This window comes from Dama dama, chromosome 18, assembly GCF_033118175.1.
Source record: "Dama dama isolate Ldn47 chromosome 18, ASM3311817v1, whole genome shotgun sequence".
NCBI classification, from domain to species: Eukaryota; Metazoa; Chordata; class Mammalia; order Artiodactyla; family Cervidae; genus Dama; species Dama dama.
Genome location: NC_083698.1, coordinates 58,649,894 through 58,674,775, shown reverse-complemented (window position 1 = coordinate 58,674,775; position 24,882 = coordinate 58,649,894). Strand labels below are relative to the sequence as shown.

The 24,882-nt window shown below is 39.6% G+C and overlaps 1 protein-coding gene across 1 annotated transcript in view; it reads right to left on the bottom strand.

Annotated features, from left to right (window-relative positions):
• Window positions 1-17,633: 17,633 nt before the first annotated feature.
• Window positions 17,634-24,882, bottom strand: part of HERPUD2 (HERPUD family member 2) — a 46,265-nt gene continuing 39,016 nt past the window's right edge. Inside the window, exons 6-9 of the mRNA XM_061165378.1 lie at window positions 23,050-23,172; window positions 19,775-20,098; window positions 18,967-19,084; window positions 17,634-18,505 (exon numbers count right to left, since the gene is read on the bottom strand). Coding sequence (XP_061021361.1) covers window positions 18,344-18,505; window positions 18,967-19,084; window positions 19,775-20,098; window positions 23,050-23,172 — 727 coding nt within the window. The 3' untranslated portion in view covers window positions 17,634-18,343. The remainder of the gene's footprint in view (window positions 18,506-18,966; window positions 19,085-19,774; window positions 20,099-23,049; window positions 23,173-24,882) is intronic.

Sequence of the window (24,882 nt, the reverse complement as noted above, 5' to 3'; positions counted from 1 at the left end):
AGTTTAATCTTTAATGTTCAAGAAGGATGTTCTTTAGGTTATAAAAATTTATCATGGAATAGAAAGGGCTATTTTGTTGTTGAGGGTTATATTTGTTCCCTATTGTTGCTGTAACAGTTTGCCACAAACAACACAAATTTATTATCTTAACAGTTCTGGGTCCCAGAAATGGGTCTTATTGGGCTAAAATCAAGGTGTCAGCAGGACTATGTTCCTTCAGGAGACTCTAGGAGAGAATCCAGTTCCTTGCCTTTTCTAGCTTCTGTGTTTCTTGGCTCACAGATTTTTCCTCTATCTTCAAATCCAATAGCATATCATCTTCAAATCTCTAACTCTGACCTGCTCATCTGCCTCCCTCTTCTGTGTGTGTGTGTGTGTGTGTGTGTGTGTGTGTGTGTGTGCTCAGTCACTCAGTCGTATCTGACTCTTTGCGATCCCATAGACTGTAACCTGCCAGGCTCCTCTGTCCATGGAATTTTCCAGGCAAGGATACTGTAGTGGGTTGCCATTTCCTTCTCCAGGGGGTCTTCCCAACCCAGAGATCACATCCAGGTCTCTTGCATCTCCTGCATTGGCAAGCGCATTCTTTGGCACTAGCATCACCTGGGAAGCCCCTTCCTCTTTAAAGGACACTTGTAGTTGCATAGGCCTACCTCTATAATCCAAAATAATATCCTGATTTTAAGATCATTTGATTTAGCAGCTTAATTCTTTCTATAACCTTAATTACCTCTTGCCAGGTAACATAACATAGAGGTTCTAGGGATTCTAATGTAAACATTTTTGTATTACCATTACTGTGTCTATCACATGGAATATGAAAATTTTGATCTCCTTCCTAAGCAAATCATGACCCTTCCAATCTATAGATGAGTCCTCAAACTTCAGAGGAAGGCTAGAGACTGTGGTCTCAGACTGCAGACAAGGAACAAGACTGTGCAGCACATCCAGAGTACCTTCATCACAACCATAATCATGGCGGGTGGATCGGCATTGTTCTTACTGTTTGAAATCCAAATATTCAGGCAGTTATGGTGGCCTGACCTGAGCCCAAGTAGACCTCTGATGCTCAGACCCTAGGTTGATATACTTGAAGCAATCAGGAGGGGGAACAAATCAGACAAGTTCCTAGACCATCAGAGAGTCAAAGTTGGAGAAACAAAGTTCAAACATAAAGTTTGTCCAGCAAAAGTAGGGCTGATGCTGTGAGACCAACCAATAGCAGAAGCCAAGTATAATAGAGATGGAACTAGAATTTAGCATCAAGAAAGCGAGCGCATTGAGCTAAAGTACCCACAGTGACTATTTGCCAGTTGCCTTCACTGGCAAGTCAGACTAGCTTAAAAGTACAGGTTTGGTTGACATCATTTTTATCAGATGATGTCTCATTTTTCTCATTTTTCAGAGAAGAAATGTAAGCTACGTCATTGTTTTGAATTATTTTCATTTTATTCCCACAAATTGAAGACTTTCAGTGGTTAGAAGATGAAACTTTGGCCTTATGCCAAATAGTAATAGTACTCCTAATGTAGAGGCAGCTTTTAAAGCTATGGGTCACCTCCCCTACCTCACCCCCAGCTTCTTTGCAGATTACTTATTTGTAGTGTGTACAAAACAAAGGTAAATGAGATGGAAGCCTGCATCTTTATGCACACCGCCCACACATTTCCAAGAATGTGTACTGCACTGATCCCCCTTCCATCCAGGTAGCAACATCTTTTTTTTTTTTTTTTTTTTGCTGCAATAATGGGATTACAGTGATGAAGGAAACAGAATACCATCAGAGTGATGCATGAAACCTCTAGTTTATTTCACTGTAGCTCAGAGAAAAGAGCTTTAGTGTTCAGCCTTCTAACCAGTATGCTTCCTAGATTCGAATGAGTGAAGAAAACAAAGAACTACAGCTAACTTTAGGCTAAAATGTGGAGGGTGGGAAAGACTGTATAGACTAAAGGAAGAAAAGCACCTTGGCAAATTGTTTTTCCCAAAAAAGGATCAAGCAAACAAAGCCCACATTTTTATTGTAAATGATAACTTGGTACCTGAATACTAAAATTCTTAAGACTTAAGAGGCAAGAACCACAAGTTACTAATAAGCTAAAAGAAAGCAGGGCATGGTGGAACCACCTCAAGACTCAGTTGCAGACATTAGTCTCCTTTTCCCTACCTGCGAACATGTGTTCGGTTGGTATGAAAAAAATAAATTCTCTTAAGTCTGACCACAAGCTAAGTTAACAGAAGAAACATTTCTTTTGGCCTCAGCCCTCTGCCTCATCCCAGTGCTTGCATTTCTCACTCAAAGCTAAACTCAAGGGCAAGACTTCTTCTTGTACCACGTCAAGGAAGCAGTGTTGAAAGCAAAGTATTTGATTTTAAGAAAGGAAGGCCTGTTCTCAAGGCCTAAACATTCAGCTGTAAAATGTGTAAACCGTGTCATGGAATTCTGGCTGTGGTATGTGTCAAGCTAAGAAAACAACATGCCGTCTCACCACTCTACATAACACGGAAGTACGGAGAGGCTGAGATAGATAAATACATACACATGTAGTTACTCATGATATTAAAATATGGGAGCTGCTGGGGAAACTTGGCTGCTGAAGAATTAAAGCTGCCATTGTATAAAAACTATGCAAATGTTGGCTTGATATCATCATCTATTGAGCAGTGGTTATAAAAATATGTTTACTGGGAATTATCAAGTTAAAGGAATATCTTGTTTTTCCATGAGACAGGCTTCAGAAGTAGATGTTTGTAAATGAAGTCGTATTAGGCATCAGTTCAGTTCAGTTCAGTCGCTCAGTCGTGTCTGACTCTTTGCGACCGCATGATTCGCAGCCCTCCAGGCCTCCCTGTCCATCACCATGGTCCCATTTAAAAAGCTTTTGTAGCACTCGTCGCCTTCTACCGTGGTCTATAATTTACTTATTTGTTACGCTTATCGTTTATTGACTCTCCATCTCACTGCACCATGTAGATCTTTGCATATGGTGGCTGCTACCACCACTACTACTGCCCCTGGCCCAGAACGCAGCTGAAACTTCAACCCTGAGGTTTCCTATTCCGTATCTGCAGCTCTCTCCTCTCTACCACGCCACGCTCAGGCCCAGTGTGCTAACTCTACCACTCGGTACCCTAACGGTGTGACAGGGCTATTTGGTTCCCAAACAGGGAAGAAGTTCTCCCTCTCACCAACTTCACTGCATAACTTCAGCTCCTACTTGGTGCCCATATAGACATGCCCTGATTTACTCTTTCAACCTGAAAATTCCTCAACAGCTAATACCTCCTGGGCACTTACTATGTGCCAGCCACTGTCCTGGGTACTTGGGATACAAAGATAGACAAAAACTTCTGAATTAATTCAGCTTACATTTCTTCAGTGTCCATTGAAACTGATCCTGTATCCAATGCCTCTCTATAAATTTACTGTTTAGCTACATTTAGAATAAGCCCCACATTGAAATGTCAACCTGACACCAATTTTTGGTGGTTGCCTTTTAAGATACGCAGGCAATAGAGCCTGTAGCACTCCAGCTCTCTGGGGTTTATATTATATCTTACTTTACATTTGCTACAAATGCAAGTGCTCCCCTCCCCTAGGTCCCTGAGAAAAGGATCATTGAGTGCAAGTGTCACAGGTTCTACAAATTCCGTTGTCATTTCAATGAGACTTCTTTTGCACTGCTGGAGTAACCCAAATGCCAAATTGAATTATTACAGAATTCTGAAATAAATCTCTTAATCCTTTCAGAAATTTCTGTCAATCTGCTTCCATCTGACCATACTGGTCCATGATCCAGCCCTGTGGAAACTCTTGCCCAGGCAAAGCATTGGAGGTTTTTAGTTGGAGTGTAATTAATGTGCCAAGTCATAACTATCATGAAAATATTTCAAAAGGTCAATATAATGATAAGCTTTCCCTTGTCTCTTTCTTGAAATTCTTCTCCCGCTTAAACCAATTGCCTAAGTCACTTAGAGACCTTTAAACAAAATGAAATCCTAATGATGTCTCTGCCATGAATAATTAATTGTTCATGTACAATCTTCTCAACAAAATCCATCCTCATTAGATTAGAGGTTTCCTCAAGATATGTGAGTTCATTATGAACATTTTTACCTCCTCCTTGTGTCTTTCTTTCTTTGTCCATTTTATCTGTGTCTGTGATCTGAGATTCCATCACCCTGGCAAGCCTCCAAAGAGAAATAGTTGTCAGGCAATTAAGGACCTTTGAGAAGTGGTAGAATCTCTTACTATTTTAAAACATGGTGGCTTAATTGAGAGAGTAACAACAGAGAAGGACTGAACTTACTCTGGAGGTAAGGGCAGTTTGTTCTTTTCAGAGGGAAGAGAAAAGGAGAGTAAGGAAGGTATGTTTGTCCACCTTCTTAGGAACTGACATTTTATCCATGAGTCTTCTGTCTTTCTGACAAAGCTTTGATGACTGGAAAGCCTTGAGAAGAAATTGGCATTGTAACAATAAAACATCTTGTACTTTCTCTTTAGATGATGAAATGCAAGGTCATAGACACAATGGGAGAAATTTTAGGGGTCATCTCGCGTTCATTTGACAACTATGAATTCTGCTCTCTGTCACAGTTCAGCCACTGAGCCAAAAGGAATCTTGTCCCCATCCCATTCATAGCCCTGCCTTTTCAATCTTCCCTCTTCACCCATAAATGTGTACAATTCTTCCAACTGTATTTCTGAATTGTCATATTTATTACAAGTGTGTCTCAATGTTTAAAACTAATCTAAATGAAGAAAAGGATATCATCTATAATTCAAGCATGTTTTCTGTTTATGTATTTATACATTTCTATTGTACATTATGTCTAAATTATTTCTCTTTTTCAAAGTAATGGTCTAAAGAACACTTAGGGATAAGATGAACTTGGCAAATGCTGGATAAAGCTTTTTGTTTCACATTTCTTTTCACATAGCTATACAGTAGACAAAATTTTGTATTCCCTATTTTTATCTAGCCTACCATATGCGTTTTTGAGATTAAACATAGTTCTTACAACCATCATTTGGAAAAGCTGCTTGAGAGTCCATTGGTGGACATATGCTACTTTAACAAACCAGTTAATAATACTGCAATGAGCATCTTTCTGCATGCTTTTTTAATATCTAGGATTATTTCCATAGGTTCAACTCTTAGAAGTAGGACTACTAAATCAAAGGATAATATTTAGATTGTTGAGATATATCGTGAAAACTTTCCCAAAACACTGTTCCAATTTCTAATCCTACATATCTTATTCAATTAACAGGATTAATTAACTTTCAATTTAGTGTGGGCATAATGTACAGAAGAAGGTGACTGTTTATTGTGAAATATATCATATGTACACAAAAGTATATAAAATTTATGCAGTTAAAGAGTAACAATAAATTAACACCTATGTACCCATTCCCTGTTTAAGAAATAGAATGTTATGAATATTTTAGAAGCCTCTATAGTATTACTATATTGTAGCAGCTACAGATAGATCTCATAACTTCATTAGCTTAAAACACATGCATACACATCTCATACACATTTATACCTTCTTTACATTATCGTCCATACACTCCAGGGAACTCTCCTTGACACCTCCAGCAATAACTTAAGACTTTAGGTTGTTTCTATCTTGTAATTCTACTGTCTCAGAAGTCACAGAGATGGTCGTAAGACAGCAGGGATCTTGAAATTTTGTTATCAGCATATTGTGGCTGCCTTCTCTATCTGTAAAATGCCTACCATCCTAGGAACTTCCTTCATCCTACCATCCTAGGAACTTCCCGGTGGACTCCCTTCACCTCTCTCTGATATTGACTCTCCTCTCTCTGCTGTTGATTCCAGTATCCCACGGCTTCCTTTTGTTTGTTTATTTTTTTTTCTAATTCTTCAAACTTAGTAAGTATAGTTAATTAAAGCCTGTACCTCTTAACTCCAGTATCTGGAATCCTGAGGGTCTTTCCAATTCTGGTTTGTTTGTTTTTTTTTCTTTTTCTGAAGAAACACATCCTTCAGCAGCTTCTTAATAAAGGATGTAGGAGAGGTCAATTTTCTAGAAAATCCAAATGCTTTTTTGAGGTGAAAACACAGTCTTTACAACCATCATTTAGAAATGCTGTCTGACATTCCATCAAGTAAATACGCCCTTGTTTTGTTAAAACAAGGTTTGTTAACCATGCCCTTTTTAGACATTCATATTGTTTCCCATTTTTACTACTATTAGCAATGCTGCAGGAAGCATCTTTCTGCATCTGGACACCTACTGAGGACCAGGTACCTCATGGGCACAGTAGAGAGCCGGGCACAGTAGAGAACCAGGCACAGTCTAGTGTGTGCAAAACAAGAGGAGCAGCAAAGGGAAGCAAGGTGTATACATGTGCTTCATTGCAAAACAGGTGATTATTTCCCTAAGAATCTGAGATACAAAACAGCCTACTGCAGTATATACCTTTCTCTGCAGTCTTTATCCCAACTTAAGTGCAATTTTGCAATTTTAATACATATTAATCTTTGGTTTTGACATTAAGGTTGTAACCTTTTAAATTACTTACCAGCAATCTTTCTGTGGCACCCATTTCAGTTAACACATCTCTGTGTATATCCCCACATCCACATCCTGCCCAACCCAGCTCTCAAATTTCAGTCTTGCCAACTGAAAGTGCTCCCAATGGCCAAGGCTGGGACAGTCTTAGCAACAAAATAAAGAAGTTTTGGATTAAAACCCAAAGAAGTTGTGCTGTGTATATATATGTGTGTGTGTGTGTGTGTGTATATATGTATATAATGGAATATTACTCAGCCATTAAAAAGAATGAAATAATAACACTTGTAGCAACATAGATGGACCTAGAGATTGTCATACTGAGTGAAGTAAATCAAACAGAGAAAGAGAAATATCATATGATAGCCATTATATATGGAATCTAAAAAGAAATGATCCAAAATGAACTTACTTACAAAACAGATACAGACTTAGAACGAACTTACAGTTGCCAGAGGAAAGATGGGGAGAAGGGATAGTTAGGGAGTTTAGAATGGACGTGTACACACTGCTATACTTAAAATGGATAACCAACAAGGAGGTATTGTATAGCACATGGAACTCTGCTCAATGTTATATGGCAATCTGGGTGGGAGAGGAGTTTGGGGGAGAAGGTATACACATACATGAAAGACGAGTCCCTTCGCTATTCACCTAAAACTATCACATCATTAATCAGCTACACCCCAAAACAAAATAAAAAGGTTTAAAAAAATCCAAAGTATAAAATACATAAGTATTCATGAATTCATACTGACATATAAATGGTTGAAAGAAATAAGCAGGCGAGAAGAGACAAATCTCCCATGCAGAAAAATTCTAAATAGTATATGTAGGTACTCCACTCTCATGGTGGTGGAGCCAAACCCCCAGCTCCTTAACTGTGGGCTTCACACAGTGACTTCTCTTCAAAGAGCACAGAATAGAAAGGGAGGAGATAAGAGTAAATTTATAACAGGGAAATATGAACCTCAGCCAGGTGACCATGATCAACCACAAGAGTGACAGGTCATGTTGATAGTGTGTGCTTTTTATACGATGTGATGAAAATGTCACTTTACCTCTGTGTCTGTTTTTAAAAAATACTGGACTCCAATCTAAATATGAGAAAAATATCAGACGACTCCCAAAGGAGGAACATCCTACAAAATACCTGATCAGTACTCCTCAGAACTGTCAAGGTCATCAAAAAGTTACAAAAATCATCTAAGGAATAGTCACAGCCCAGAGCAGTTTAGGTAGACATGAAAACTAAATTTACTGTGATAGCCTAGAGAGGATTCTGGAATAGAAAAGGGACATGAGGTAAAGATTAAGGAGATAAAATATGGGCTTCAGTTAATAACATATATATCGATACTGATTCATTTCTTGCAACAAATTTACCATACCAATGTAAAGGGTTAATAATAAGGGAAATTGGCTGCAAGGTATGTGGGAACTCTTTGTACTTTCTTTGCATTTTTCTCTGTAAATCTAAAACTTCTTTTTTTTTTTTTTTAAATCTAAAACTTCTAAAAGTTTATTTTTTTTAAGTTAAAGGTCAGGGCTTCCCTGGTGGCTCACTGGCAAAGAATCCACCTGCCAATGCAGGAGACACAGATTCGATCCCTGATCCAGGAGGAGCCCACATGCCACGGAGCAACTAAGCCTGTGCTCTGGAGTCCAGGAGCCACACCACTGAAGCCCAAGCGCCATAGAGCCCAGGTTCCCCAACAAGAAGCCACAGCAATAAGCCCACGCACCACAGCTAGAGAGTAGCCCCTGCTTGCAGCCAACTAGAGAAAAGCGCACCCAGAAACAACGACCTAGCACAGCCAAAAATAAATAAATTTTAAATATTTTAAGTTAAACGTCAGTGAAACATTAAGGAATGGAGGCCGTTTTCATGTATATGTTTTAGTTTCAGCCACTAATGATGATATCCCTGGAGAATCCCATGGACAGAGGAGCGGGTCTACAGTCATGGGGCTACAGTCCATAGGGTCACTAAGAGTCAGATACTACTCAGCAACTGAGCACACAGGCGCAATAAAAGATGAGGACTGAAGAAAAATATTTCCCGAGAGAATTACTAAGTAAGACTTAAGGCATAAGGTGCCACCTCATTATCAAATACTGTCGTCTCATCATTTTCTGCTAAAGCATCCTGAAGTAGAGACCGTCAAAAAGTTTCCCTGGTGCCTCAGGGAATGCAGGAGACCTGGGTTTGATTCCTGGGTCAGGAAGATTCCGTGGAGAAGGGAATGGCTACATGTTCCAGTATTCTTGCCTGGAGAATTCCATGAACAGAGGAGCCTAGCAGGCTGTGGTCCGTGGGGTCGCAAAGAGTCAAACATGCCTGAGAGACTAACAGTTTCACTGCCTGAAAGATAGTGATCTGATTCAAATCACCAGGAGCCAACTGTGCATATAGACAGACAGGATGACCACGATGCTCAACTCCTTCAGGATCCACTCATGTGTGTGTTGCCCCCAACACACACATGCAGCACACCCTTGAATCACCTATACAAGTGGTTATTTTTATCCTCTGTATTTTTCTGTATGTTTCAAATATTCTATAATAGTGTTAAGGTAATGTTTTCATATTAATAATTTTTTCCTATTGACCTTTCAGACTCAATAATTTCAGACTTGACAAACAGTTACAAAATAATGCAAGAATTCCTGTACACCATTCACCCCACTTCCCCAAATGTTAACATTTTACATAGCCATGGTACAGTAATCAAAACCAAGAAACTAACTTGAAGCAAAAGTGAAAGTGTTAGTCACTCAATCATGTCTGACTCTCTGTGACCCCATGGACTGTAGCCAGCCAGGCTTCTCCCACCATGGAATTCTCCAGGCAAGAATACTGGAGTGGGTTGCCATTTCTTTCTCCAGAGGATCTTCCCAACCCAGGGACCAAACCCAGGTCTTCGGCATTACAGTCAGATTCTTTGCTATCTGAGCCACCATCATTAACTAATCTACGGACTATATTCAAATGTCACCAGTTGTCCCACTGATGTCTTTTTTCTGGTCCAGAATCACAATCCAAGATCCTACATTACATTTAGTTGCCATGTCTCCAATGCGAGGCAGTTCCTTAGTCTATCTCTGCTTTTGATGCCCTTAACGCTTTTGCAGGGTCAAAGGAAAACAGTTAAACCCATCCAATTTATGACTATCTCCCCAAAAGAATTTTATTAAAGAAAGATCTCCAGATAGTTAGTTGCCAGACATTAGGGAAGAGCCTTGAAATAGGCTCTAACCCTAGATGACTCTGTAACCTCAAGCAAGTCCACAGAAGGGGCAGGAGGAGGGTAGGAGAGTGGTTGAGCAGGGGCAGACTATACCCCAGTAGGATCACTGAGTTTTTGGACCTGCAGTTTTATAAACATCTATGGAAGTGCCAAAGTTCTTAGATGCCCAGAGACCTCTCCTCACTGGCAGGAACATCTGAGATAGGGAAGTTCTTAGATGCCCAGAAACCTCTCCTCACTGGCAGGAACTTCTGAGATAGGGGAGCCCATTGTGAATGAGATTACGTGCCCAAGTCCACTCACCAGGGCTTGGTGAAGCGAAAAGTTCAACTCAAGACTGTCTGAAAAAAGCCCGGGCTGTCAGTACTACATATCCTGAAGCTGACTGAGGGTCACACTCTCCAGCCTTCTCAGAGTTTAGCATTAAGGATCAGAATGTGAAGGCCAAGAGAAAGATTCCTTTTTTCTATTCTTTCTCTTGCTACTTTGAAGTAGCCTGGTGCCCCCAGTCTCTGAAATCCTCCAGGCCCACAGCAGAAGAGATATGTGGTATTACACCTCCATCTAGTGGTAAAAGCAGTAAAGTGCAACACCACCGTCCCTGCCGCGCCAGTCACACTTCTGACGGTGTAACAAGTCATTTAGCAGAGGTTGACAACCTTGAAGAAGCAACTCACCAAGATCTAATCAATGTACTGTGACTTCTTGCCTAGAGAATACCGCGAGCAGGCAAGCCTGGCGGGCGACAGTACATACGGTTGCAAGCAGTCAGACGCGACGGAAGCAACTTAACAAGCACACACGTGCTCTAACTTCATAGTGTTAGAAGTCACAAGAACAAGCCAATGTGGTTTATTTGAAAGAGGCGATGGAGACAAATGGACCAAATAGAAACCCTTCCCTGCTCTTACTTAAAGTGACTTTGTTAAGTCTCTGACATGTCTCTGAACATTAGTTTTCTCATATTAAAATGGGGGCTCATAATATCTACATGTAAGTTAGTTATACCTTGATGAGTCCTGGGTTCACAGTAAATCCCAGATAAACATGTATTCCTTCTCACACTCCTCTCTACCTCCTTGTGAACAATTTCCATGACAACCTGGAGTCATCAAAATGAAAGAGACAATTCATGAGAGGTTCAATAATGTTTTTCCAAAACGTTGGACAGACTGTAAATTTCAGAGTCCATATTGCATAGAATTTAGGCCAGGGACTCTGGCACTGGGGCTGCCTTGTTTTGAATACCAACTCTGCCAGTTGCTTGGTTTTCCATCTGTAAAATAGAAATATTAATAAAGATACCTACCCCCTAGGGTTGTTGTGAGGATTAAATAAGTTAATATCTGCAAAGCACTTAGAACAATATGCATTTGATGTGTGGATCGATTATCAGTAACATTTCATAATGATCTGCTTGTGTGCGTGGGTAGTCTCTTCAATTGAGACCGACTCTTTGCGACACTATGGACTGTAGCCCACCAGGCTCCTCTGTGCATGGGATTCTCCAGGCAAAGATACTGGAATGGGTTGCCCATGCCCTCCTCCAGGAGATCTTCCCAACCCAGGAATCAAACCGGAATCTCTTACACCTCCTGCCTTGGCAGGAGGCTTCTGTACCACTAGCGCCACCTGCTGACCCCAAATAGCAGGGGTGAGGCTGGGTAGGCTCCAAGTCAGTTTATTTGATTTGTAAAAGAAAATGATACACGTTCCACATTTCTCATCCTTTTGAATGTTACTACTCTATCTCTTGTGTTTTCCCCAAAATACACACACACAGACACACACATTCTATCTTCAGATACTTATAATTTGATGCCTCTTGACTAAGCTAGCTTCCTGGTCCATCACTAAGCTGGTGCAAAGCCTTTCTGAGTGGCAAAATGCCTGAGTGACTGCATACCCTCTTACTCTATTAATGCTTCTTACCCTTGAGTCTGCTTTGGATACTAAGCACACCCATTTTCTGTTTGTTAATACTTGCATGAGAAGTCTTTTTCCATCTTTTTACTTTCAACCTTACTTTCAGCTATCCTTCAGTTCAGTCCAGTCGCTCAGTCGTGTCCAACTCTTTCCAACCCCATGGACTGCAGCATGCCAGGCCTCCCTGTCCATCACAAACTCCCAGAGTTTACCCAAACTCATGTCCATTGAGTCGGTGATGCCATCCAACCATCTCATCCTCTGTCATCCTCTTCTCCTCCTGCCCCCAATCCCTCCCAGCATCAGGGTCTTTTCCAATGAGTCAACTCTTCGCATGAGGTGGCCAAAGTATTGGCGTTTCAGCTATCCTTACATTGTATTTAAGGCATGTTGTTTTCAAGTCTCATAGAATTGGGTTTTGTTCTTCTTGTAGTTGACTTCTAATCTCATCATAAAACATATTCAGAGTAATGATAGTAAAGATGATCCAATACTTCCGAAAAAGAATGGAAGCACAGATCAAGAAGATACTAGAAACATTAAACACATCAATATTTGTATTATAGGGGTCCAAAAAGGAGAAGACAGAGGAAAAGGACCTGAGAAAATATTTAAAGATACAATGGCTGAAAATCTCCCTAAGGTGGGAAGTGAAACAGTCACCCTAGTCCAGAAAGTGCAGAGTTGCAGGCAGGATAAACCCAAGGAGAAACACGCTGAGACACATAGTGATCGATGGCTTCTCTCATTGCTCAGTAGAGAATCTGCCTGCAGTGCAGGAGACCCGGGTTTGATTCCTGGGTGAGGAAGATACCCTGGAGAAGAAAATGGCAACCCACTCCAGTATTCTTTCCTGGAGAAGTCCATGGACAGAGGAGCCCACCTGGCCACAGTCCATGGACTCACAAGAGTCAGACACGACTTAGCGACTAAACCACCACAAAGACAAAACAATATTAAAATCAACAAGAGAGAAGCAACAAATAACACACAAAGGAATCCCCAGGTTTTGTCTTTAAGTTGTAATATTTAGTCCATTCATGCTTGATGTATCGACACATTTGGATTTAAATCTACCTTCCTGATTTTTTGTTTTCTGTTTGCTCCCATCTCCTTTTTTTCCTCCATTCTTGCCTTCATTTGAATTTAAATTTCATATTCCTTTTCTACTGTCCTGTTAGTTTTACATTCTTTTATTGGTTTTAGAAAATATCATAGAAATTGAAACACGCACCCTGCTTCATTCATTTCTCATATAAATTAGTGTCTTGATCATTTCCATTTCCAAGACAATTCAAGGACCTCAGGATACTCAATCCTGTTTACCTCCCATCAGTTATATGCTATTTTTGTCATGTATTTTAACTCTTCATACATGTAAGACCCCATAAAGCATAAATGGATTATTTTATGGCGATATCCTTTTAGATTTATGAACGGATTTACCTTTCCAATGCTTTTCTGTTTTTTTCTGCACCTCCAAGCCATGATATGTGATAATTTCCCTTCTACCCAAAAATCCATTAGTATTTCCCTTTAGTACTTTTCAATGGTGACAAATTCTGTTTTCATTTGCTTAAAAATGTCTTTCAAAGGATATTTTTGCTGCACATTATCTTCCATATTGGCTATTATTTTCTATGAGCTCTTTGAAAATATCACTTACTAGGCTTCCTTACTGTTGCTCCTTTGGAAATGAGCTACACTTTCCTCTGGCTACTTTTAAAGTTTGTTTCTGAGCAGTTTTACTCTGTAGTAATTTGTCATGATTTTCTTTGTATTTATTCTGCTTGGAAGCCGATAATATTTCTACTGTCTATGGCTCAGTGTCTTTCATCAGTTTTGAAAATTTCTTAGCCATTATCTCTTCAAGTGTTGTCTGCCCTATTCTCCCCCCAGCATCATTCTGGATAATTTTTTTACCTTCCAGTTCACTAATTCTCTCTTAAACTGTGACTATCAAAGCGATCTACTGATTTCTTAACTTCAGTCACATTATTTTTAAGTTCTAGAATTTTATTTTTATATAATTTCCAATTGCCTCCTGAAGTTTCTCCATTTTGTCCTGTAAATCCTTTAACATTTTGATCACAGTTATTATAAGGTCTCTATCAGATAATGCTAAATATCTTAATTTTCTGAGGTTTATCTGTTTCATTCTCTCCTTTTGGGTCAAATCTTAATGTGTTTGTATTGCTAGTTATTTTTTTATTGGGATTAACAGACTTTGAACAATTATAGAGACAATCTGAGAAACTGCATGATGTTATCGTTCTTCAGAGGGGTTTATTTTGCTTCTGGCTGTCCACTAGGTTTGGGACCAGTTGCCTCATTCAGTTAGGGACTGAGATCACTTGAGGCTGGGCTTCAGTCCTTGTGAGTATAGAATCAATTTCCAGTTCTCCTTCACTCAAGGGGTAGGCCCTTTGGGGATCCAATATGAAAGCCTAGGATGTTTAAAGGACATTTCTTCTTGGTGCAATCAGAGCTCTAAATTTTGTTTCCTATGAGTCTACCAAAAATTTTGCTGTTTCTCTCACTTGTTCTTGAATTACAAAGTGCTTCTAAGAGTAAAACGTGGCACCAAACATAGGTCTCATCTGTGTGGAGTATCGGCCCCTGCTTTCTTGATAGCTCTCTGATGCTTTAATAGATATCTATATCCTAACCGTTTTAGTTTTCTCAGCAGAGGGGTTGGGGCAAAACAAGCTAATCACCCATTACTGGAAGCTGAAGTCTCTATGTGCTTTATTTGAAAAATTACTTTTAGAAAATTCAAGTTCTGAAGTAAAATAGACTTGATTCTGTCACTTACTAGCTATATGACTTGAAGTGAATTATTTAATATGAGTCTTCATTACCTTATCTGAAAAATGGAACTAACAATAGCACTTACCTTGAGTTGCTTTAAATATTTTCTCAATGCAGGTATAGTATTCAGCACAGAGCCAGAAATATAACAAATGTTCCGATGTTAGTAATAGCAGTTTTTAAAACATTATAATGGTTTTTATTAATTATATAAATTAACACATAATGATAGCCTCTCTCCATGCACCCTCTGTGAGGAATGATAACTGGTAAAGATGCTATATAGATCTTAATTTTTCCAACTTTCCTATGGCTTGGGAATAGCTGGGCAAAATGGCTTACTGCACCACATGAAATAGTTTATGTAGCCATCAATATTTTCACTTTGGAAAACAGATCAATTGGAGTAAAAGAGTTAGAATGTAGCAGCAGGATCCAAGTAAGCTTTGGCAAGAAGGCTCTTGAAACTAGCACCCTATACTGGGGCCTCCAGGGCTTGTCCCCCAAGTGTGATGTGAGACAGTAACCACTGAGATGTGCTCTGGAAGGAGTCAGATCTCCTGCTGTCCTCCCTATTTGGGCTGAGGCCCCATGATGCTGGAAAAAGCCTTCCACTTACTAAGACTCTTGGACAGTCGAGAAGCTCCAGGTGCTCTGGAACAGGAACCCTAATTATTCTGGGCTCTTTTTGTAAGAAAAACTTTTATTTCAAAGATGCCATGGTATTTTACTTTAAAAAGGCTTGCATTGCTCCCCGACACTTCTATTCAAGAAGTATCATTCTTCTTCTTTGTTTTTACGTGTCTTATTTAGATGTTCTTAAATGCTACTATTATACACTTAAACATCTGTTGACAGTAGACTTCATGGTAAACATTCTTGTCAAAATTTTTCAAATTCAAAAAAAAATTATTTTTTTAATGTTTAAATATTGTAACAACCAAAATATCATTTATGTGTAAGATATAAGTGAAGTGAAAGTGAAGTGAAAGTCACTCAGTCGTGTCCGACTCTTAGCCCACCAGGCTCCTCTGTCCATGGAATTCTCTAGGCAAGATTACTGGAGTAGGTAGCCATTCCCTTTTCCAGATCTTCCCAACCCAGGAATCGAACCCAGGTCTTTTGTATTGCAGCGGGACTCTTTAGCATCTGAGCCACCAGGGAAGCCCAAGAATACTGGAGTGGGTAGCCTATCCCTGCTGCAGGGGATCTTCCTGACCCAAGAACTGAACCACGGTCTGGTGCATTGCGGGCGGATTCTTTACCCGCTGAGTTACCAGGGAAGTCCTCATAAGATATAAAATACAATATATATGTTTTATACCCACCATGCAGCCCGTTTCCCAGGTTGCAGTGAGTGTGTGTGATGCCATTTGGGGGGTGTCAGCTAGCCACATCAGGACTCTCAGGAAAGATTAGTTGGGAATATCACATTCCATCCATCAACATAACTCCAGATACAACAGGCCTCAGGGTCTGCCACACACCAGACGTACAGAGAGCCGACAACAGAGCAGCACACCTTAGTCTTTTCTCAGGGAAGGAAAGCACGCCACAGGGACTACACTAGTGAGGCTCCAAACTTGGCCTTGCCTCCCCTACTCTGAAAAGCTAAATTTCAATAGGGATGATGGAGCCAGAGGAACTAATTAGAATGATGATAGGTGGTAGCATCAAACTATGGTGAAAATAGTTCCAATTCTTCAGCCCTCAGGATCACTCTTTCCTTTTACCCAGCTAATGAAAACCAACCCTTTCACACATACTGCTTGACCTGGTGCCTCAAATGGTAAAGAATCTGAGGAGACCCAGAATCTCCGCAGATGGTAAAGAATGAGGGAGACCCAGCTTCGATCCCTGGGTCAGGAAGATCCCCTAGAAAAGGGAATGGCTACCCACTCCAGTATTCTTGCCTGGGAAATCCCACGGACAGAGGAGCCTGGCGGGCTAGAGTCCATGCGGTCATGAAGAGTCAGACACGACTGAGCGACCAACACTAGACGAGACACAGAAAGTCTAGTCTTTGCCTGGGAAGTGTTTCAGTCCCAACCTGATTGTTGCTAGTCACCATTTAGCCTGGAGACCAGCATCTGGGTTTCTGTGTGGCTCTTTTTCCATCTGGAAACCATCTTCATGCTACAACTGCCTTCTAAGCACCATCTGGCCCCAGCATGGGCACAGCTCCTCCCTTAATCATCCAAACCATAGCTGACACTGGGTTGTAGTTTCTGACAAAGACTTACTAGAAGTAAGACTAATATGAGGGAATTAACAATGTAGGGAAAATAATTAAAATAGAGTAGTATAATACATTTCATCTTTATTAGAATGCTTAGCCACAGCCTTTCACAGGGGGTCTACGACCAGCATCCTTCTCCTTAGGGCCCAACCTGCAGTTAGGATGCAGAGACCCGCTCATTCCCTTCAGATGGGTGTCCCCCACAATAATGCTCCCCTCTATGAATTCTGCAGCTCCAGCTCTCCCCTGTCCAACTCCCAACTGAAGATACGAGACTGAGACTGCTCAATCTCATAATTACATCTGTGTTCATACTCTACCCACCGACTCTATTTTTAGGATCTGATCTATGGAACATTTCTTTCAACTCTGACAGTTTATTTATTTAGTTCCCAGGTTAAAATCCAGACGCTCCCTCTGAATGCAATGATTATATCAGCCCTGAAACAAGCCATCCTTAACCATGAACCCCAACGATGTACAAATGTAGCATAGCTCAGCCTGGTGGACAGCAATCGTATATTACTGTAACAGTATTATATACACTTTTATAATACATTTCACATGAGTTAAGGTTCTTCCATAGTAAGTTCTCCTATCTGCATTTATTCAATTTTAATTAGCTACCCTATAAGAGACTTACTCCTTTCTTAAGAAAGATCAAATCGACTTTCACAGGGATTTTTAAATAAACTAAAGAGTGAATCAGACTACCTGAGAACTAAAAGATATCCATCTGGAATAAAAAGAGGTGAAAATGACCTTGAAGACTTCAGCAACCCCAGAACTACTGAAATTTACATAGATTTTTGTATGGAGAGAGTATAATATGGAACAGTTTGAATAAATATACCACAAGACAGTTTTACCATAATTGACCTTTTATTTTAAAAAAATTACAGGGAGTGATTTCCAGAATCTTATTTTATAAAAGTACTGCCTATATCAAACACTTTATATCACTATTAATTCCATTGAAGAGCTGCCTTTTTTTTTTTTTTTTAAGTACTAATTCCAATTGATGGGATACATGCCCTTAAAATAGAAAGTTTCCATTTATTCAAATGTCAAAATGAAGATTATTGAGAAGTTTATTGCTTTATGGCTGGGCAAGATGCTACTAGCACATTTTAGGTAATTAATCTTCTTCATTAAAAACTATGAGGTCATTCTGTTTAAAACTTTTAGGATAATTCACAGAAAATAGATATATTTATTCAAATTATACATTGAAGGGCTGGGCTATAAGCTATAGACATTTATATGTGAAGCAGCTCTTTAAAGAAGTAAGACACACAAGTGTGTCTTGATATAATATACATAATTGAAATTAATAAAACCTGGAAGACCAATATTGTTAAGCTATGTTCTGTTAGGATCTTAAAAAAAAAAAACCACACATTTAGTAGTCTATTTGTGCTTAAAATATTCATATGCATAAGAAGTTTAAAGAAAAAACACCTCTGTACATGATGATGAAAAGAAAGTAATAAATTTTTTTGAAATTGCACTGTTATTTAAAACACTTTCCTCAATTCAGACCCTCCTTTGCAGCTGGCACAGTTTTTCAAGTCTAATTGGCAACCTGGGGAGGCCCCTCTGGTATTAGTGAAGTAAAGAATGTGGTGATGAAAGACCAGGCTGACGCCATTAATCCAGGCCTTTGAATCGCACTGGCATCTTCACCTGCATCTTCTCCACTCTCATCTTCAAGCCCATCATCCATAAGACGCTCCTTTCAAACAAAACAAGAAACATATTCCTAAGTGATCTTAACAGCTACCATGAACTCATTACAAAAAAAGGAGAGAGTTAAATTCTTCCCAAAGAAGGAATATGAGTATATAATAAGGAAGTAGAACTATCTGATCATTAGAGATCTTCCTTAAGTCCAAAACTGATGAACTCCTCCTTGTTCAAGTTCAAAGAAATAACTGCCAGTTTAATACAATAATTTCTCATTGTGAGCATAACTTTCTTTCTAGGCTATTTTTAGAAAGAATGATGTTAGTTCTTTCCAATTAATTCTAATATATGACTGACTCAGTATTATAGGTTCTCTGGGATTAAACCACACATTTACATGTTAACCTTTCTTCAATACTATGAAATACCCGAGATTCTTTTATTATATTGGTCTCTTACAGTGCTGAAGAAACACCTATATTTAAGTATATGAAAACCTCATGAGCATACCATTTCTTCAAGTTCTAGATTGTTTGCATTCTGTACATCATTGTTAACTTCGGCATTATTGTTGGGAGCCTGTTGCTGAACTCCTTCTTGCCTAAAAGGAAACCATCCAGCTTGGTGTCTGCTCAGTAAAATAAAGAGAAAAGAAAATAAGTCACAACTGTTTTTACTCGTAACACTATGAAATATTAGGGTCCTACAAGAGCAAAATGATTGGAACATTTTCATTCATGGGTTGAACGGTGATAAATGAAAAAGCCAAATTTCCTTCTTCAGGTCAAGAACTACCCCTCTCAAAGCAATGACAGGAAAACAGGAAAGCAGGAATCAATTTTAAGTCTATCCTGAGCTAGTAAGACATATCAGGAGTCCTAAAAGCATTTTTTTATATTTTTCAAAATGAAATTCAACTAGATATTTTTTGCTTCCTGAGAAAAAAGGGGAGCAAGGGACAGTCTACTTAAGAAAAAAAATCTGACCTATATCTAACAGACTTACTATTGATAACTATAATTAGTTAAAAAGAAACTCCTCTGCAAGACTGCATCATGTACTCAAGTTCTAAATGATTTACTAGAGCATACCTAACTGAACTAACCATTTTTATAAAAAGTAGTAAAGGGAAAAAATCTTGCTTCTAGACAATTCTCATAAACGTTCTTACAAAACATAACTTGCTTTGCTCTTGATGCTAGGTATCTGAAGCCCAACATTCATATTCCTCCACTCAACATTCACAACAGACTACCACATGCCAGATTCCATGCTTAACAGTTTTAGAAAGTAATCATAAGGAATGAACACCACTCACAAATAAACCAGCAGCATGGCTCCCATTACCATGATAAAGCGACTAAACGAAGAATAGAAGTATACGATGCTAAGCAGGATGGCCGCCCGTGAGAAGGTGTACATCCAGTCTAGCCAGTCTCGATTGAAGTCTTCCTCGTTTAGCACTGGCCCTCCCTGTGCATTCATTTGAACATTTTCATTCATGGGTCGATTTTCTTGGGCCACAAGGTTTGGAGCTGGTGGGGGTTCTTCTCCAGGCACATGTGCCAAATTTAGAGGCTGTGTAGCAGCAGGCTGGGCTGGGTTAGCATTTGACGTGGCCTGAGCTGAAACTGCAGCTTGACTGATATAGTCACCAAAATAAGTATTAAAAAGAAAAAGAAAAACATTTATCATACAACATTATATTTTTCAGAACTTCCCGGGAAGCCATATGTATTTTTCATAAACCTTACATGGAATATCACAACTCCTATACCACATTTCCTAGGTAAGTATAATTCCCAGTGCAAAAGTAGAGCCAACATGGATAGTAGGAATGATTCAGCAGGAAAGGATGTTCTCCCAGCCTGGTAGTCTAGGACAGCAGGGGAGAGGTGGAAGAGATTAAAAATAGCCATGTTATCACTATTTGGTTCTTTCAGTAAATTATAAGGCTGTAACCAAATCTTTTTCCCAAAATTTTCCTTAATTGCCTCTTTTGCTATTCTACATAGGATAAATACCACTTGCCCCACCACGCGCACACCACCACCTCTCCCTCAAACAAATCTTTTAAAAGATTTGTCTAAGTAAGTACATTAATCATTACCCTGTGTGTACACTCTCAATAATAAATGACTTGTATTGGTATTTTCAAATTTAACCAGGTCCCAGACAACAATCCCTCAATCCCAATCCTGACTTTTGGGAACTCCACCTGGACAACACTGGTGTAGATCCTCATCAAGTTACGAAGATGTGTGGTCCTGAAGTTTGCTTATAATTTGACTGCTTAAGAGTCAAAATAAATTTTCCTGTAAAAGACTACCAGTAAAGTGATAATATATCTGAAATTTGCTTTAAATTATTCAGCAAAGAGGGGAAAGTTGTAGAATCAGACAGTCATGAATTGATAAATGTTTAAAAGCTGGGTGGTGAGAACACAAGGGTTCATTTTATTTATTCTGTCTTTATATATGTTGAATTTTCTCTACAACAAAGTTTTAAAATCAAGATAGCAAAATGAAATAGAAGTTTTCCATGGTACAAAAGCTTATTTAAGCTAGTATGCTGATACACTGTATCTGTAGTGAAAGTTGCTCAGTTGTATCCGACTCTTTGCAACCCCATGGACTACACAGTTCATGGAATTCTCCAACTCAGAATACTGGAGTGGGTAGCTATTCCCTTCTCCAGGGGATCTTCCCAACCCAGGAATCGAACCCAGGTCTCCCTCATTGCAGGCGGATTCTTTACCAGCTGAGCCACAAGGGAAGCCCCGTATTCATTTCCAGACTACTTCCTACCTCGTGGACATTCTGATTCATAAGTGAGTTATTTCATTAAAGGTGAAAACTTAAGTCTCTGAAGTTAAATGATGCACATTAAGATTATATGATTCAGTAGCTAACTCCAATAAGCCCCACTTATCTTACACAGTTCCCGTGATGTAAACAAGACAAGAGATGTAAAGATATAGTGTAATACTAAGGCTTCCCCAGGTGGCGCTAATGGTAAAGAGCCCAATAAGAGACTCAGGTTCAATCCCTGGGTCAGGAAGATCCTCTAGAGAAGGGCATGGCAACCCACTCCAGTATTCTTGCCTGGAGAATCCCATGAACAGAGGAGCCTGGCGGGCTACAGCCCATAGGGCACAAAGAATTGGACACAACCGAAGTGACTAATTATGATAATGATTACCATGACAACAGGTAAGGTATAAAGAGCCTGCCTGGAGCCAAGAGATTACACAGGACAGCATGAGGATATGAAGTTAATAAAGCAGGTTAGCTTTATGGGTAAGGTCTAGAGGAAGAATAAGGATACAGAGTTCACACTGTAGGCAAGAGGGCCATCTGATATTTTAGGGAATGGAGAATGATGGACTCAATTATGTGTTAAGTTAACCTGGCAAGTACTACAATGAAATACAGTCAAGGGCCTAAAAGGAGGAAAAGTGACTGCATTAAAGTGGGTCTAATATTAGAAAGATCTAGGCAAAACATTAGAAGTAAAACATAGGGAAGGACAGAAGCTAGAAACAACACACTAATTCATCTTGGTAAGTTGTTGAGTTCAGGGATAACAGAAGCTAGAATCAAAGCTGATTAATGTTAAGAGCTTGGAGGATGACTAAGAGACAGTATCAGTGACAAGGAAGTCAAGAAGCAGAATGCACGTAACAAGATGATGCAGTCAAAGTTCAGACCTAACTGAATTTAAGGGAAAGGCAAATTTCTCTATGGAAATCTCCAACAATTAAGTGGCGACACAAGATGAGGCACAGGAGATGAAGAACTGGGAGCCATCACACAGAGCTAACAACTAAGGCCACAGAAAAAGGAAATCCAAGAGGACTGGCCGGGGGCTGAATCCTATCTTCCCTACCAGACTGTGTATTGCAAGGCACATGGTAAGTATACAAATACTTAACTGAACAAGAAATGTCACCATTTAGAAAAAGGGAAAGTAACAGGCTATCAAAGGATACAAAATGAGTAATCAGAAAGAGAAAAAGAGTGAACAGGATAACAGAATCACAGAAACAAGGAGAGGAGAACACTAAAGAGAAGCTAGAAATGTTAGATGAATACATAGAAGTCCAGCACAAAGAACACCAAAAAGCTATTCCATGCTGAGACTGTTTCATGCCGAGCAGAAGCAAAACTTACTAAAACACAGAGAAGTCCAGAAGGCATATTAGCCACAAGTGAAGGCAACATCAGTACCAGCGTCCTTGATGTATGATTCTTTCTATTCCCTTTTTTAGTTGACATCCTATCTTCATTTAGATTTGTTGCCTTCCAGTGAAACTTTCCTGTTTTCCCCTCTTAAATAGATAAAATGTTCTCTTAAAGAAAGCACCTGAATACTGTCAAATATAACTAAGGGAGAGGGGAAGAAGCAGAGAATAGGTTTAGTTGATGTGAACAGGATGTGTACCCTTTTTCTTTTAGCCAAATAATTTAAAATAATTTTTAAAAACCAATTATATACATCAGTAAATGAAATCCCAAATCAACTCACTTAGGATGAAAAAGAAAATAAAGCAGATAACACAATGTGTAAAAAAATCAACTCAAACTGACTTACTATTGCATATAATACTGATGAGCATACATCTGTTGCCACCACAACATTTGCAGTGGGTTGAAAGCAGGATACACTGGGAATCCAGCCGGAACAGCCTGCCCAGGAAGCTGGTTGTCTATATTTCTGCAATAGAGTAATAAAAAAACTGTCTTTTAATGCTCCAGAAGTTGAAAGCATTTCTCTACATTTTTATTTCCGAACTACGTCATCCATTGACAAAACACACTAAAACTTACCGAAAAAAAATACTTATTTTCAACATTCCTCAAGTAAGACACTGTGTATCTGTGTTAGTCCCTCAGTCATGTGCGACTCTTTGCAACCCCATGGACTGTAGCTCTCCAGGCTCCTCTATCCATAGAATTCTCCAGGCAAGAATACTGGAGTGGGTTGCCATTCCCTTCTCCAGATCTTCCTCACCCAGGAATCAAACCCAGGTCTCCTGCATTGCAGGCAGACTCTTTATCATCTGAGCCACCAGGAAAGCCCCAAGTAAGACATTACAGCTTATCTAAGATGATCCTGATCCCACAAATACAGAACAACTAACATCACAGCCTAGAATCAGACTACTACATGAGTAAGAAACAAACTTCTATGATGTTAAGATTCTAAAATTTTTAGTTACGTTGTTAATTGTTAGTCAATTGTCAAAATGTTTTGTAAAAGTGATTTAATAAATATCACATTTTCCACATAAGCTTAAGTTAAATAAAAATTAAAAGCTGAACTTTGGGCTTCCATGGTGACATAGCAGTAAAGAATCTGCCTGCCAATGCAAGAGATATGGGTTCTACCCTTGATCCAGGAGAATCCCACATGCCATGGAGCAGCTAAGCCAGTGTGCCACAACTAAAGCCTGTGCTCCAGAGCCTGTGAGCCGCAAATACTGAAACCCATTTGCCCTAGAGCCTGTGCTCTGCAACAAGAGAAGCCATCGCAACAAGAAGCTAGCACATTATAACTAGAGTAGCTCCCGCTGCTGCAACTAAAGAAAAGCCCACACAGCAACAAAGATCCAGCACAGCCAAAAATAAATAAAATTATTTTTTAAAGAGCTGAACTTTAATCAGGTCCTAGATCTAACTACCAGTTTACAGGCAATCTATGAAAACAGAGGAAAATATTAATGACACCACATGGATGTAGTGAGTTGAATCTAGACTACTAAGGGAAATTAGAACATAGAACAATAGAAAGAGCATAAAGTAAAAAAAGATAGGGATAGGGATTGGATTAAAAGAGCCTTAAGAAACATCAACCAAATGCAGTAAGTCAATCTCTGAATACTGATCCAATCAAAACCACCATAAAAAGACATTTGGGACAATCTGGGAAAATGGAACACGAACTGAGTATTCAGTTCAGTTCAGTTGCTCAGTCATGTCCGACTCTTTGTGACCCCATGAATCCCAGCACGCCAGGCCTCCCTGTCCATCACCAACACCCGGAGTTTACCCAAACTCATGTCCACCAAGTCGTTGATGCTATCCAGCCATCTCATCCTGTGTCATCCCCTTCTCCTCCTGCCCCCAATCCCTCCCAGCATCAGGGTCTTTTCCAATGAGTCAACTCTTTGCATGAGGTGGCCAAAGGATTGGTGTTTCAGCCTCAGCATCAATCCTTCCAAGGAACACCCAGAATTGATCTCCTTTAGGATGGACTGGTTGGATCTCCTTGCAGTCCAAGGGACTCTCAAGTGTCTCAAGTGTCTTCTCCAACACCACAATTCAAAAGCATCAATTTTTCGGCACTCAGCTTTCTTCACAGTCCAACTCTTAACATCCATACATGACCACTGGGAAAACCATAGCCTTGACTAGATGGACCTTT